This window comes from Pelophylax lessonae (assembly GCF_965119305.1).
Source record: "Pelophylax lessonae genome assembly, chromosome: 4".
In the NCBI taxonomy this organism is placed as follows: Eukaryota; Metazoa; Chordata; class Amphibia; order Anura; family Ranidae; genus Pelophylax; species Pelophylax lessonae.
In genome coordinates, this window is record NC_138771.1 from 494,479,972 (window position 1) to 494,496,535 (window position 16,564).

The 16,564-nt window shown below is 45.5% G+C and overlaps 1 protein-coding gene across 1 annotated transcript in view; it reads right to left on the minus strand.

Annotated features, from left to right (window-relative positions):
• The window catches only part of BCL2L13 (BCL2 like 13), a 93,817-nt gene that overhangs the window by 58,982 nt on the left and 18,271 nt on the right, over nt 1–16,564 (minus strand). The window contains exon 2 of the mRNA XM_082255756.1: nt 481–618. Coding sequence (XP_082111882.1) covers nt 481–583 — 103 coding nt within the window. The 5' untranslated portion in view covers nt 584–618. The remainder of the gene's footprint in view (nt 1–480; nt 619–16,564) is intronic.

Sequence of the window (16,564 nt, forward strand, 5' to 3'; positions counted from 1 at the left end):
AATTTTTTCACTAGGATTTTCAGGATGTCTTTGAATTCAGCCCTCTGTATGTTGATAATTTTCATTTTCATCAAACGATGTGGCATAATTTCGTTCCTAACACATTACCCAGTCCATATCAGTATAGATATCCAGCATGAGATTTTTCCCTATTGAGATCTGATGCGTTTTCAAAGTGTTCCTTTGAGCAGTGTAATTTAAAATGGACCTGCACCACAACGCATGGTAGTGTGCTACAACACAGGTGTGTGCTGGCTTAGTTGAGGTGCCAGTTAATAACAAGTCAACGCTGCCACAGTAGGTGTGTTGCAGTGCATTTTACCGTGACGCAGAGGTCCACGGTAAACCAGCCTATACCAATTTTCAGAACAAATACAGACAACATACTATAAGAGATTTTTCTGCACCATGTAAAACATGCTGGGACTGCCAGTTCTAAAGACCCCCAATGAGTCACTGCTTAAAATGTCACCTACTTACCAGCTCTAGTAGTACCCTCTTGTGAGGTGAACCCCAGGTAGCCGAGCACAACATACTTTGTTTCATAGTGGAATCCAACAGGCACTGAGGATGCTGACGCCATGGGCTTCGAGAGAGGTATGCGGGAGAGCAGAGGTCCTGCATGGGAACACAAAGATCCTTTTTAAGGAGCGGTTATTGTCAAATTTGCCTGAAAGTAAGCAAGTTTCACACTTTACATGGGTCAAGTTATATTCTTTGTCTATTGCACATCGATCTGAAAAGGCTCAAGGCAAGTTTCAGCATGAAGTGTAAATTTTAACAGCAGTTACCCCTACAGCAAAAAATGACACATGCCAGCTGAAACCAATAATGAATACGGGAGCTTCACAGTAAACTGATTTTTTAAATTATTTATTTAGACAATAGTGGTTAGAGAATATACATTCAGAATAGCATACTAGAGACTACTACATTCCTTACAAAAACACTTCTGAGAGAAATGTGTAGTCATGGATCAGAAGACTGTAAAGAGGTATAGATGGCTTTCACATTAGTACACACAGTAGCATGTATCGATTAATGCAGAAAGTTTGTCATTTAAGTGATCCCCTTAAGTTACGAAATCTGCCCAAAATGGGTAGGGGGGGACCAGGGCCCCGGATTGATTCTGATCTGATAAATGCACGCTGACCCCCAGGGATGTGTGTATTTATCAGACCAAAACCAATCCAGGACCCTGCCGCTTTGCACAAATTAGGATAGCCAATAAAGTACATCACGTAAACTCCTACACCTACCGTAAATACTTTCCAAAACAAAACAAAAAAAAATAAATCTTTCCTCTTTAACCACTTGCCTTCTGTGCACTTAAACACCCTTCCCATCCAGGCCAATTTTCAGCTTTCAGCGCTGTCACACTTTGAATGACAATTGCGCGGTCATGCTACACTGTACCCATATGAAATTTTTATCATTTTTTTCACACAAATAGAGCTTTCATTTGGTGGTATTTAATCATCTCTGGGTTTTTTATTTTTTACAAAAAAAAAAGAATAAAGACAAAAAATTTTGAAAAAAAAAAAAAGTTTTTCTTATTTTCTGCGAGTAAATTTTGAAAATAAATTTTTCTCCTTCACTGATGTGCGCTGATGAGGCGGCACTGATGGGCACTGATGAGGTGGCACTGATGGGCACTGATGAGGTGGCACTTATGGGCACTGATGAGGTGGCACTTATGGGCACTGATGAGGAGGTACTAGTATGCCGCACTGATGAGCACTGATAGGCGGCACTGATAGGCGGCACTGATAGGCGGCACTGAGAGGTGGCACGCTGGGCACTGAGAGGCGGCACTGCTGGGCACTGAGAGGCGGCACTGACGGATGGCACTGATGGACACTGACGGGTGGCACTGATGAGCACTGATGGGCGGCACTGATGAGCACTGGTGGGCAGCACCATCAGTGCCCACACTCAGTGCCCATAGTGCTGCCAGTCAGTGCTCATCAGTGCCTAGATGAGCAGGCACTGATGGGCACTGACTGGCAGCACTATGGGCACTGATTGTGGGCACTGATGGGGGACACTGATGGCGGGCACTGTGGGCACTGTTGGGGGCAATGTGTGTATGTTTTTTTACCTTGCAGTAATCAGGGCACTGGTGATCGGTGCCCTGATTACATGTCTCTGTGTCCCCAGCGCTGTGAGGCTCCCCCTCCTTCCTCACACTGCAGGCTCCGTGTGAGGAAGGAGCGCCGGCGATGAGAGATGATCTCATATGTTTACATATGAGATCATCTCTCATTGGATGGTCCGATCACGTGGTGAATGGCCGCTGTGATTGGCCATTCACCACGATCTGTGATCGGCCGTGTCCAAGGGACACGGCCGACACAGATTCTCCCCGATGCGTGCTCGCGGGAGCGCGCGGGGAGCCTGCTTCTGGGAGGCCGTTTAAAAACGGCCTCCCGAAAATTCGAGTCCGCGCTGCAGCCGTATATAGGCTGTAGCACGGATGGGATGTAGTTAAGGGCCAGTTCACACCATAAAAATGCAGTCCAGGTGCGTTCCAGATGCTTTTCTGTATGTCCGTTTTGGACGTGTTTTAATGCATCCCGGTGTGTTTTTTATGCAGTCTAGTGCATTTTCCCCCTCTTTTTTTTTTTTTTTTTTTAACCTTAATCACTTCAGCTCCGCAAGGTTTTAGCCCCTTAATGACCAGGCCATTTTTTGCGATTCGGCACTGCATTACTTTAACAATTGTGCAGTCGTGCGATGATGTACCCAAATACAATTGATGTCCTTTTTTCCCCACAAATATAGCTTTCTGTGGTGGTATTTGATCACCTCTGCGGTTTTTAGATTTTGCGCTATAAACAAAAAAAAGGGGGAGACAATTTTTTACTTTCTGCTAAAAAACATTCCCAGAATATTTAAAAAAAAAAATTTGATTTTTTGACTTCCTGTAAAATCCTTTTCTCTGAAGTTCATTGACAGATGCAGCTCCATATCTTCTTGACCATTGGGTTATGCTGCCCCCTACAGGAGTAGGACACTAGGCAGGAAAAAGCTTTACCACGCCTATGGGGCAGTCCCTGCAGGCATACACCCACACACTCTGCTATAGCCCTCAATTTTGTTGCAAGCAGTGTTTAGAAGAAAAAAAACCCCATCCCACTCATAATTAGAGGGGCAGGTGCTGCATCTGTCAATGAACTTCAGCGAAAAGGATTTTACGGTAGGTCAAAAAATCCAGTTTTCTCTATTGTTCATTGACAGACGCAACTCCATATCTTCTTGATCATTGGGACGTCCCAAAGCAGTATTTGCATGAGGGGTGGGAAAAACAGCAAGAACGAACGTAATTCCCCAAGGGCTAAACTTAGCCAACCAGGAACAACTGGAGCTCACCTAGACCTCACCTAAAACATACTCCCTCAAAGAGAAAAAAGTTCTCTTTCAGACAGCAGCCTGCAAAACCTTGCGACCAAAAGAGGCATCCGAAGATGCCAACACATCTAATTTGTAGAATTTTGCGAACGTGTGCACTGACGACCAAGTTGCCGCCTTGCATCACTGACGCCTGATGGCGAAAAACCCAAGAGGCACTCAGCGCCCTTGTAGAATGCCCCTTCACAGAGAACGGAGGAGCCTGACCCTTCAGTGAATAAGCCTAAACTTCTGTCTGCCTGATCCATCTGGATATGGTCGCAGCAGACGCAGCCAATCCTTTACGAGGTCCCTCGGTAAGAACAAATAGAGCATCTGATTTTCTGAAAATTTCAGTAGATGCCAGGTAAACTCGAATTGTCCGAACCACATCCAAAAAAAAAAAAAAACAAAGCAATTTCCTTGGGATGCTTGGGCTTAGGACAGAGCGAAAGCAGTACAATGTCTTCATTCAGAAAAAAATCAGCAACCATTTCAGGAAGAAAAGACTGATTAAGTTAAAGTACCACTTTATCTCTGTGGACCACCAGAAAAGGTGAACGGCAGGACAGTGCTGCCAATTCAGATACTCTGCGGACAGAAGCGATAGCCACCCAAAAGGGCAACCTTCTGTGACAATGTAAGCAGAGGAATCTCCCTAATGTTCTCAAAAGGTGTTTTTTGAAGAACAGATAAAACCATATTAAGATCCCACAAAAGTAGCGGGGGATCTCCTCCAAGGAGCCATCTTCAATACCTGACTTTCAACAGCCACGCCGTTAAAGCCAGCGACTGTAAAGCAGGATGGAAGATTGGCCCTTGAGACAGCAGATCCTCCCTGACAGGAAGTCTCCAAGGAGCATCGGTGACCAGCCCTACCAGATCTGCGTACCAAAACCGGCGAGGCCAGTCTGGAGCCACCAGAATGACTCAGGTGATACGCCTGCCAGTTTTCCACACCTGGTATGTGCACGGCAGAAAGGGCTGGAACAAACTTTTTCACCCATTCTAGGATCTCTGCCAAGACACTTTTGGTGCCACCTTGATGACTGATATAGGACACAGCCGTGGCATTGTCTGAAAAAATCCGGACTGGGCAACCCTGCAAAACTGACTCGGGCAAAGCTTTATCGCTCTGAGTTCCAGAAGATTGACCAGAAATTTGGACTCTTCTACCATCCAGGACCCCTGGACGCAGAACTTTCCCAGCACTTCTCCCCAGCCTGACAGGCTGGCATCTGTGGTTACCACGGTCCAATACAGTGGAAGGTAGGAGTTGCCCTGGCGTAGTGCTAACGAGTGAAGCCACCATAATAGGGTAGTCCTTGTGTTGTGACTCAACTGAATTAGAATGTCCAAAGACTTTGGATATTTGTTCCATTTGACAAGATTCTCCCTTGAAAGAGTCTTGTGTGAAACTGAGCAAACTGAACTGCCTCGAAGGTTGACACCCTCGGACCCAAGGCCCGCATGCAAGTCCGCAGAGAGGACAGATTGCTGGTTAACAGCAAATGAATCGCCCCCCCTGCAACTTTTGCACCTTGTCCAGGGGAAGGAAAACCTTCTCCGAAGCAGAGTCCAGAAACAGACCCAGATTTTCCAGTCTTAAGGATGGTATCAGGGCAGATTTTTTTAAATTGATGTTCCAACGGAACTCCTGCAGAGTCCATACAGTAATTGCCAAGTTGCCCAACAGGGCTGAATGCGAGTCTGCTCTTAGCAGCAGATCGTCCAGGTACACCAGTACCAAATTCCCCCTATTTCGCAATAATTCCAACACAGGAGCTAACACTTTGATGAAGACCCTGGGGGAGGAGGCAAGACCAAAGGGTAACACCACAATTTGATAATGCTCTTCTTCCACAGCAAGCGATGAAAACGCTGGTGACCAGTGTAAACAGGTATGTGTAGATATACGTCCTTGATATCTATGGAGGCCTAAAGGCCTCCCTGGTGTAGAGACGCCACTACCGTGCGAATGAACTCCATTCAAAACTGCTGTACTCACACAAAGCGGTTCAGAACCTCGAGGTCCAGGATTGGACATACTTTGCCTTCTTTCCTGGGCACAGTGAACAGGTTTGAGTAGAACCCCTAAAAGCGTTCCAGAGCAGGAAGTAGCACAAATACCCCTTGCGACAGCAGATCTTGTACCGCCTCTTGTAGATCCCTTAACCGGTCTGGAGATAGGCATAGATTGGACGGGAGAAACCTGTCTGACGGTCGAGACCGGAATCCGATCGAATCAGTTTGTGGACCCATGTGTCGTGATTTAAGGAAGTTCATGGTTCCGGAAAGAAGCGAAGACATCCCCCCACCCCAGAAACGGGTAAGAGTGTCCCTTCATGCAGACGAGGATTCGTCCTCGTATCCAGAGTTACCTGTTCTTGGCTTACCCGACCATGTCTTCTTGGAACCCCCAGAAGACCTGAATGGCTTAGCTCCTTTTTCTTGCGACCCGAGGTACGAAAGGTCCGCCCATGAGCAGTAAATGAAGACCCCCGTCTATTACGTGATGCCTTGGTCTTGGTGGATTGGGGCAGATGAGTACTCTTTCCACCCGTAAGGCCTTTGATCAACTCATCCAAGGAGGATCCAAACAACTTATCCCCCATAAAGGGAAGGTCACTGGAGCCGCATCTGCGAAGGGTAGCGCCTTTTAAAGCGCTTAGGCACCACTAAAATTTGTCTGATGCGTCCCCACTGTTCATTGACAATATTGTCAAAAAATTCCGGACAGGGAAACACCTTGCCCGACTTCTGGGATTTGCGGGTTCCAAAAGACACTTGTGTCCCTGACGCTGTAGACTCATCCACCATTTTTAAAGTTTATCGCACAGATACTATAAGTGCTTCCACCAGCGCACTTTCCCGCACAGGGGCTGAATGTGATGACACAGAGCCACCAAGGTGGGATGCGTCCGCGGCAGCTATATCTGCCTCAGAATATGAGGATACCACAGAGGGAGGTAAAGGCGAAGGACGCTTTCGGCTAGCGGCACTGTTTAAATCCACTTTTGACACCAGGCTTTCCAAAACTGCTGTAAAAGCAGACGGGCTGCGACCCAGCGGGTCTCGCAGCCGCACTGAGGGGGTCTGTAGGTGAAATTTTGTCCTGGGACTCCATTAGCACTATAAAAAAAATGCAGTGTCACTTTAAGAAAGTCGCAAAACTGCGATCTGCACCGCTGCACCAGTCCCAGCCTAACACAGCCTGCAGCAGTGTGAGAGACGAATACCTACAGGGACCCCAAAAAATTACCACCAAACTGGTCTTGAGGCTTCAGGAACGGTCTGTACAGAAGATAAAAACGATCCGACACGGGAAATAAAAAAGCATCCGGGTCATGCCTAGCGCCTTTAGGGTCTCTCCTTGCTGTCCATCGATCGTGGACTGCAAGAAAATGGCAGCCCCTTGCATTCCTATAGGGAACTATCAAAACATGGCTGCCCATGCATTGCAATGAGAAAACATTTTACACTCATGCAGTGCAATGTCTACAGCAAAATGGGGCCCATGGCACCCCATGCTGTCTCCAAGACCCCTGGGGGTGTTCTGAGACGCATTGCAGGGTCCCCAGAAGGAGACCCCACCAGGACAGATGCCCCCCCCCCCGCAGAACCGTTGCAGCGGCCGCAATGTAAACGCCCCCCAGAGTTTGGAACCTGCTATGGGAGGGAAGGGGGGGGTAACAGCTGAGGGGGGCCTGGTATGCCCAAGAGTCCAGGGGAACCAAGGAATACCCGAGGGTCCGACTATTCACTGGATGGGGCCCACGTCCACCCCGAGACGGCCAGAGAACTGGGGGGACATTTACTCAACATACCACGGTATCAGGTGGGCGCCACTCCGAACAGACTACCTCCCACCTGGGGTGGGGGTGCTGACAGCCAGGGGGTACGCTGCAACTCAGGGCATCCCAGGTCGATCGCATCTTGGCGAGGTGTTCAACTCACGGGCTTGTCCCCATCCATCGGAGCTTTGTAATGGCAAGGCCTAGTGCTGGACTATAACCTGCTCACGCTCGCTGGCCAGGTTGGGAGACTTTAAGGATCTTGGTTTATCCAGTCCAAGACCCAGCCGGCTGTTGCTTGTAGTTCTCACAGGAACTCTAACTATAAAATTAATCACAAAAAGAACAGATTCCCAAATATAAACAGCTAAGACTGAAGTCCCAGCAGGGAACTAGGTCCTACTCCTAAACTAGGCAGAAACAAACTGAGAAGAGTGTGTGGGTGTATACCAGCAGGGACTGCCCCATAGGCGTGGTAAGCTTTTTCCTGCCAAGTGTCCTACTCCTGTAGGGGGCAGCATAACCCAATGGTCAAGAAAATATGGAGTTGCGTTTGTCAATGAACGATTGAGAAATCAATTTTTTTTTTATCAGTTTAGACCAATTTGTATTCTGCTACATATTTTTGGTAAAAAAAAATCCCAAGCGGTGCAACCAAGAGGATGGGTCTCTCTTGCGCGTATGGTGGGGCTGCTGCCTCCTCCAGCCTTTCTGGAAAATGGTCCTACACTTTGGACTTTACGCCTGCTCAATACCTGCTTCACCATACGTCCCTGCCCAAACGCCACTACCTCAAATCCTTTGCTATGCCAGGATGTGTATTCCCATACATTGGAGATACACGCATGTTCCAGCTCTGGCGGAATGGTTCTCTAGAATTAACAAAACGGAGGAAATGGAAGAACTGATTCTTACATCCCAGGATAGAATACACAAATTTCATGCTACATCCTCACTGACGTACGCGGAAGTGATGCGAACGGTCCCGCTTGCATAGATTGGACTTACCTACAGAGATGGTGGACCTGGGCGCCCGGGGGGGGGGGCTGGGGCATGCACCTGGCGCGTCTTCTTCAACAGTCTTTTCCTCTCCTCCCCTCCGCTTTCGTCTCTTCCTATAACCTTCTCTGTTCCCTCTGGACCTTTCCCCTAATCCCTCTCACTGCCCACCACCTCCCTTCTCCCCCTCCCCCCCTTTTTCCTTTCTTTTTTTTTTCCCTTTTCTTTTTTCCCTAGCCCTGCCGGTTTTGACGTGTTGGAGAGCCCGACTGTGATCGACCCGTGAGTGGGTTGGGCTGCTCCATTCCTCTGTATATGCACTGTTACCTCCACTTTGATTGTTGCCCACATGGCCACAGCATGTGTCCCATGCTTTGGACACCTTTACCTGTCTCCTCAATGTACAACGTGTTAATGTTACTAGTCAAAATGTTTATGTTATATTTTCATGCGCTCCTTAGAGCAATGTTTGTAAACCCCTTTTTCTTAAATTTGCTTAGCTGAGACACAGGTTTCCATTGTGCCTGTCTGACAGGAGAGCCACCTGCCTCGTTTACATAGGCAGGCGGCTCTCCTGTCAGTTTCCCCAAAGATCACGGGAGGCCGGCGGCGATCCCGCCCGCTCCTCCCGCTGTGTCTAATCACAGCAGGAGCATGGCTCCGGCAGCATGTGCACGCCGAGACCGCGTGCACACAATCACGTCAATCTACATTATTATGCGCAGCTGAGCCGCCCTGACGCAGTAAATCTGCATGGGGCGGTCAGCAAGTGGTTAAATAAGGACATGTGTGTTCCAGTGCATTTTTGGTGCCTTTTACCGAAAAAATGCAGCATGTTTCATTGGCCCTTAAGGACAATGAACCTTAAGCAAGACTACAGGTAATACAGCTGCTTTTATTATTCAGAAATATTTTCCATTATTAGCTAAAGATGGTTCAGTTGGCAGTGTTCCTCTATATAATTACTGGACAGCAAGTCACATGTGTGCGGGAAAACATCAACTTAATTTACTCGGATGCTCTCTAGTCAGTCTACATTCTTTTACCTTGTGCTGGGAAATTGCCTTTAATTACAATAAAGCCTTGCTTTCTCCTACCAGGGCCAGGCCTAGGCCAATGTGGCACCTGCCTCGGGCACAGTGGAGAGGGGGTGCAGCTGATACGGGTGCCTTTCTTGCCTCTGCTTTGCCCATCCAAGTCCTGCTCTGTGCAAAACGGAGTTGTCAAACTGATAGCTCATTCTACACAGTACACATTACAAAGGGGATTTACATTACATAGTTACATAGTTAGTGAGGTTGAAAAAAGAGATCCGTCCATCCAGTTCAACCTATGTGTGTGTGTTTGCTGTTAACCGTACATTGTATACCCCTGTATGTTGTGGTCTTTAAGGTGCCCATCTAATAGTTTTTTGAAACTATCGATGCTCCCTGCTGATACGTCCACATCCTTACTGCTCTTGCAGTGAAGAACCCCCTACGTATTTTAAGGTTAAACTGCCTTTCCTCTAGTTTTAGTGAGTGGCCACGTGTCTTATTGTATTCCCCTTCTCTGAATAGTTTGTTCCTTATGCTAGGGTCGCCAGTACAGTATTTGTACATTGATATCATATCCCCCCTCAATCGTCTCTTCTCCAGAGAGAATAAGTTCAGTGCTTGTAGTCTTTCCTCATAGCTGATGTCCTCCATTCCCCTAATTATTTTTGTTGCCCTTCTCTGGACTCTCTCCAGTTCCAGCACATCCTTCCTGAGGACCGGTGCCCAGAACTGGACAGCATACTCCAGATGTGGCCGGACCAGAGTCTTGTAGAGAGGGAGAATAATCTCTATTTCTGGAGTGAATCCCCTTTTTTATGCATCCCAGTATTCTGTTGGCTTTGCTTGCAGTGGCTTGGCATTGCATGCCACTGCCAAGCCTGTTGTCTACCAGTACCCCCAGGTCCTTTTCCATCCTAGACTCACCCAGAGGTCCCCTTCCCCCCCCCCCCCCCTAGTGAGTAGCTTGCTTTCTGGTTTCTGGCACCCAAGTGCATTACTTTACATTTTTCAACATTAAACCTCATCTGCCATGTAGTTGCCCACCCCATTATTTTGTTCAGGTCCGCTTGTAAGGTTTCCACATCCTGCATAGAAGATATTGGCATGCTTAGTTTAGTATCATCCGCAAATACTGAGATTGTACTCGATATCCCCTCCTCTGGATCATTTATGAATAAATTAAACAGGATTGGTCCCAGGACAGAACCCTGGACGACCCCACTTTCCACACCCGCCCAATCCGAGTACTCCCCATTAATCACCACCCTTTGCACTCTCCCTTGGAGCCAGTTCTCTATCCAAGTACTCACCTTATGGCCCATACCTACCTTCCTTAGGTTGAACAGTAAGTGTTTGTGGGGAACGGTGTCAAAGGCCTTTGCAGAGTCCAGATACACCACATCCACAGGCTTGCCTTTATCTAGGTGGCAGCTCACTTCATTGTAGAAGGTTAATAGATTGGTTTGGCAAGAACGATTTTTCATGAACCCATGCCGATTACTACTAATAATACCAATTTCATTACTTAAGTCTTGTATGTGGTCCCTTAACATCCCCTCCAATATCTTGCAGACTACTGAACGTTAGGCCGACCGGCCTATAGTTACCCGGGATATATCTCTGCCCTTTTTTAAATATTGGTACCACGTTGGCTTTTTTCCAATCAGCTGGCACCATACCCGTCTGTAAACTATCCTTAAAGATCAAGAATAATGGTCTGGCAATCACCTGGCTGAGTTCTTTAAGAACCCTCGGGTGCAAGCCATCCGGTTCCGGTGATTTATTTATGTTAATTTTCTCTAGTTTAGTTCTAAGTCTATCTTCTGTTAGCCATGGCGGTACTTCCTGAGGTGTGTTATTTAGTTTGGCCTTACAAGCTGGGTTAGTGTAGCCCCCCCAATTCTTTTGTGAAGACTGAAGAGAAGAAATTATTTAACACTACCGCCTTTTCCCTGTCCTCTGTGGCCAAATCTCCTTTGTTGTCTTTTATGGGGCCAATGTGTTCTGGCCTCGCTTTCTTACTGTTTATATACTTAAAGAATTTTTTGGGGTTCTTTTTACTCTCTTCCGCTATATGTCCCTCGTGTTCTATTTTAGCCGCCTCGATTTCGTCTTTACATTTCTTATTACACTCTTTGTAATGCTTGAATGCTGCCAATGACCCCTCAGCCTTGTATTTTTTGAAGGCCTTTTCTTTAGTATTAATATGCATTTTTATGTTGGAGTTTAGCCACCCAGGGTTTAGTTTTGCTCTTTTAAATGTATTTCCCTTTGGAATGCACTGGCCAATCCCTTTGTTAAGTATGCTCTTGAAGCACTCCCATTTTTCCTCCGTGTTCTTTGTTCCCAGGGTTCTATCCCACTTGATATTTTCTAGCAGAGAGCGCAGTTTTGGGAAATTGGCTCTTTTGAAATTCAGTGTTGTTATATTACCCCTATGTTTCCTATTACTATGATTAATACTGAAACTAATTGACCTATGGTCACAACATTTAGGAACTGCCGAGCCTTGGCTGAATGCATGGTTCCTTCTGCCCAGTCTATATCTGGATAATTTAGTCCCCCATTATAATGACATTTCCCATCCTTGCTGCCAATCCTATCTGTAAAAGGAGGTCCGCCTCCCCCTCCTCCCTCTGGTTGGAGGGGCCTATAGCATACGCCCAATATTACTTTCCCCTCAGTGCCTTCCCTTTGAAGTTCTACCCATAGGGATTCTACCTCGTCCATAGCTCCATTATTAATATCATCCCTCATATTTACCTGTACACTGTTCTTAATATACAGACATACCCCTCCCTCTTTTTTACCTTCTCTATCTCTGCGATAAAGGGAATACCCCTGAATGGTCGCCATCCAGTCATGAGAGCTGTCAAACAAAGTCTCAGTTATCCCCACAAAATCTAAGTCCTCCTCAAACATTAGCAGCTCCAGCTCTCCCATCTTGTTGGCCAGGCTTCTGGCATTGGTATATAAACCTCTTAATTTTGACCGGTTACATATATCCACATTCTCCTGATAAATGTCATAGAACTTCAATGGATTACACAGGGAGAGCCACATTCTCCTTATAAACAGAGCACAGCACCCAGCTGTCACAGAACTCCTATGATTACACAGGGAGAGCCACATTCTCCTTATAAACAGAGCACAGCACCCAGCTGTCACAGAACTCCTATGATTACACAGGGAGAGCCACATTCTCCTTAAAAACAGAGCACAGTGCCCAGATGTCACAGGACTTCTATGATGATTACACAGGGAGAGCCACATTCTCCTTGTGCCATCTGCAGGAGTGAACTATAATTTTGACAGCTCGGATATTGCTCTGCATTAATTTATGGATGACAGTTATGACTGTGGTTTTCAAATTACTGGCATTTATGAACTGAAAAACAAACACTTTTTGCTTAACCACTTGGTGACCGCCCACCCATCTGCGGGCGAGCAGGCACTGTAGGGAGAGCAACGTACCCGTATGTCACTGCCTACTTCCAGGTTTAGTACACAGTGGGAGCCTGCCAGCAAGTCCTAGCCAATGATTCAAGGCCAGGACCTGCTGATCAGCTGTGTGCAATCACAGCTCAGAGCTCTGTGTTGGCAAACAACACATAGCTCTGTACAGAAGGAGCGATCTGTCAGTTTCTCATCCCTGCAAACCAGGGATGAGAAACTTAGAGATCTGTTAGTAAAAGAAGCACACTGTACACACATTATACATAGTTAGGCACACTTTTAACCCCAGATGTTAACCCCCTCCTAGCCAGTGTCCTTAGTACAATAACAATGTACATTTTTAGCACTGAACCCTGTTTTCATGTCACTGGTGATCTCAGTGGCAATTAATCAGTTCTCACCCCGCAACAGATTGCCCGCCGCACTATCGCAGTCCCATTAAAAGTCGCTGATAACTGCCATTAGTAATGTAAAAAAAAAAAAATAAAAAATTTAAATTCCAGTATTAATTCCATATTTTGTATGTGCTACAACCTTTACATAAACCAACCCATATACAGTTTTAGTTTTTTTTTTTATCAAAAACATAGCAGAATAAACTTTGGCCAAAAATTTTGAAGAAATTTCATTGGATGTGTTTTATAGCAGAAAGTAAAAAAAAATTTTTTTTTTTCCAAATTTTCCAACTTTTTCATTTATATCGTAAAAAATAAAAAACCCAGTGGTGAAAAAATACCACCAGAAGAAGAAAGCTCTATTTATGTGAAAAAAATTATATCAACTTTGTTTGCGTACAGCGTTGCATTACCGTACAATCGCCAGGTAAAAAGGCACAGTGCCGAACAGCAAAAAAATGGCCTAGTCATGAAGGGGGTAAAATCTTCCAGAGCTCAAGTGGTTAATTTCCTTCTCTTAGGTTTTTTTTTGCCTGATTTTTAAATAATTTTTTAGATTTTGGTTTTTCATTTTTGTAGTAGTAAACAAGTTTGTACCAGGAACCTATTAACATTTAGCGTTTTGGGATCTAAGGCATAATCGCTGTGATTTTCCGCCCACAATCTCAAATCGCGCTGCAATTGCAAAATGCTTGTTTGAGCGCCATTCATTTTCAATGTAGAGTAGTTTTGCTGCAATTATGCTGCAAACCGCAACGCGTGAAGCTTGGCACCCAAAAAGGGGCAGGAGCTTCTTATGGGTGACAAGCTTTGCACGTTGCAGTTTGCCAAAATAGTTATTTTAAGTTAAAATTTTGTAGTAGGCTTCGTCATTTCTTTTCGTTAGCATTTTTATTACAGTTTAAAATTCGTGTTCTTGTAGCACCAAATTAAATAGGTGGTAACACAATGACATTCTTGACTTGGGATGCCAGAGGACCTTGTCCCAGCACTGTCCCCCTACACGCCAGCCAACAGTGGGGATCAGGAGTGCACTAACTACTAAAATGAGGGAAAGAGGATCTGGTGTGGGTGACGGGCATGACATTATACTGGCAGTCTGTCCTATCTGAATGAGTGCCATACAAGCTCTCCTAGGCCAGTAACTGAAGTCCCAGAAAATTATGAAGCTGACATATCCACTTGCTGCCAAATCATGTACCTAGTACGTCATTTGACTTCAAGTGGTCTTACTGGGTGATGCCTGCATGATGCAGGCATCACCCAGTACTGTCTTTTTATTTTTTGTAGAGCGGTTTGTTGGCTCTCTTGTGATAGCAATCAGAGCAGCTAACTAGCCGCTTGGTTGCCACTACAAGCAGCGGAATGAGACGCCCCCCTTCCCGCCGCGTTTCATGGCTTACTTGGGCTCTCCCGTCCCACCGGAAGCCCCGAGCTACCAGCTGGCACGTCCGCTGATTAGAGACCTATACAAAGCTGGTATCGGCCTTATTCAGGTCCCTGCTATGGTATGACATGATATGACTTCCGGTTTACCCGGATGTCAACAGTGCCATTTTTAAAAAAATCAAAAGTATTCATAAACACCGATCTTGGTGCTTTGAATGCTGTCTGGGGCAGAAGAGGGATTTCGGGTCTTCTAGACCCCAGATCCCTCCATAAAGAGTACCTGTCACATGCCTATTGCGGTCACAAAGGATATTTACATTCCTTGTGATAGCAATAAAAGTGCTCAAAAAAATGTAAAGCAACAAAATAAAAAAAAATAAAAAAATGAAAGTGTCCCAGTCCCCCTGTGGTAGAGTGCAGAGGCAGACATGCGCACCGGCCACAAGCAAACAGCGATCATCCCACATGTAAGGTATTCCCGCAAAAGTGCAATCACGGGCAGCAATTCTGGCACTAGACCTCCGTAAATCTAAGATGGTAAGCTGTAAGGCTTGTAAACTTTTCTTTCCATAGGCAAAGATTTAGGTCGTATGTCGGAGTTGCACAGACATGTGCAATTTTAAAGCGTGACATGTCTGGTATCTATTTACATCATCTTTTAAATTTTACAAAAAAAAAAAAAAATTGGGTTATATATTGTGTTTTTTTGCATTAAAAAAAAAAAAAAAAAAAAAAAGCATTTTCCCCCAAAAATTGCGTTTGAAAAACCACTGCGCGACAAAAAAATTGTACAACCCACAAATTTATTTTCTAGGGTCTCTGCTTTAAAAAAAAAAAAATAGTATATAATGTTTGGGGGTTCTAAGTAATTTTCTAGCAAAAAAACTGATTGTTCCATGTAAACAAAAAGTGCAAGAAAAAGCCTGGTCTTCAAATGAACATAGTACATCAGGAGGCCCGTCCAAAGCAGTGATGTCAGTGAAAATAGACATAAGGTGGATGAAAGAGACAGAAGGAGATCCGCAGCACTGAGACAGAAAAAAAAAAAGGTGAAAACAGGAATTTATTAATAAAAAAAAACCTGGCGATGGTTTATGACACACAGAAAAAAACAAATGTCATCCCGCAGGGTTTACATCTGCTTTTAGATCCCTGAGCAGTGACATTCCTTCACAGATCTTCCAGGGTGACCTGTTGCACCACCCAGACGAGGAGCTGAGACGTGACACCGTCACTCCCCTCTCCATGGCAGAAGGGAAACTGTTCACCTTTCTCTGTCAGCAAACCCTATAGAGGACACGACCTTGAGTAGCTAGCGGAGCCGGTCTTCGGTTTAATTATGGCCCGAAACATTTATAGAGCAGCGTGCCGAGCCACTGGAGACACCGCCTATCTGTGTACACACGGGGGCTAATAAAAGTCTGAAACAGAACATAAAACCTTGTACACACGATCAGATTATCGGACAAATATTCGTCGGTTTTTTGTTGCATGCTAGTCTATCGAAAGTGAAGCGGCTACTTTTATACAAAACTTCCCATACGACAGAATTCAACTTCAGAAGTGATGTAATGAGTTGAATTGTTTTGTATGTATTCTTTCGTTTCCGAGCATGCGTAGTCTTGCTCTTACGATTTTCTTCCGGACAAAAACTGTACTAATTAAATGAAAATCGTACATAAACGTACAATAAAAATTATAGCCCGCACATCCAGCTTTTGTAGTACAAAAATTCGTAGTCGGCTGTTAAAAGCACCATACTAACGATATGTAAATCGGGAGATCGTTCATCGGACTAAATTTTACTTCCGATTTCTTATCGTGTGTACGGGCCTTAAAGCGGAGTTCCACCCTGGGAATACTTTTTTTAATAAAAATACCCCCGGGACAGTCAGGGCTAGTACATTCCACAATGGCTAGCCTCTGATCTGTCTCGGGTTGCACTTACCTTTTAGGACAAATACTTACCTTGAAAAAGTATTGTCCAGCGCTGCCATCTCAGGTGTGGGCAGTTTGAAGCCAGCGCGATCCTCTTCTGAGTCCTCTTCAGTCTTCTTTGGTCCCACGATGCACTGCACCGGCCCCGCCATCACTTCCGATGCGC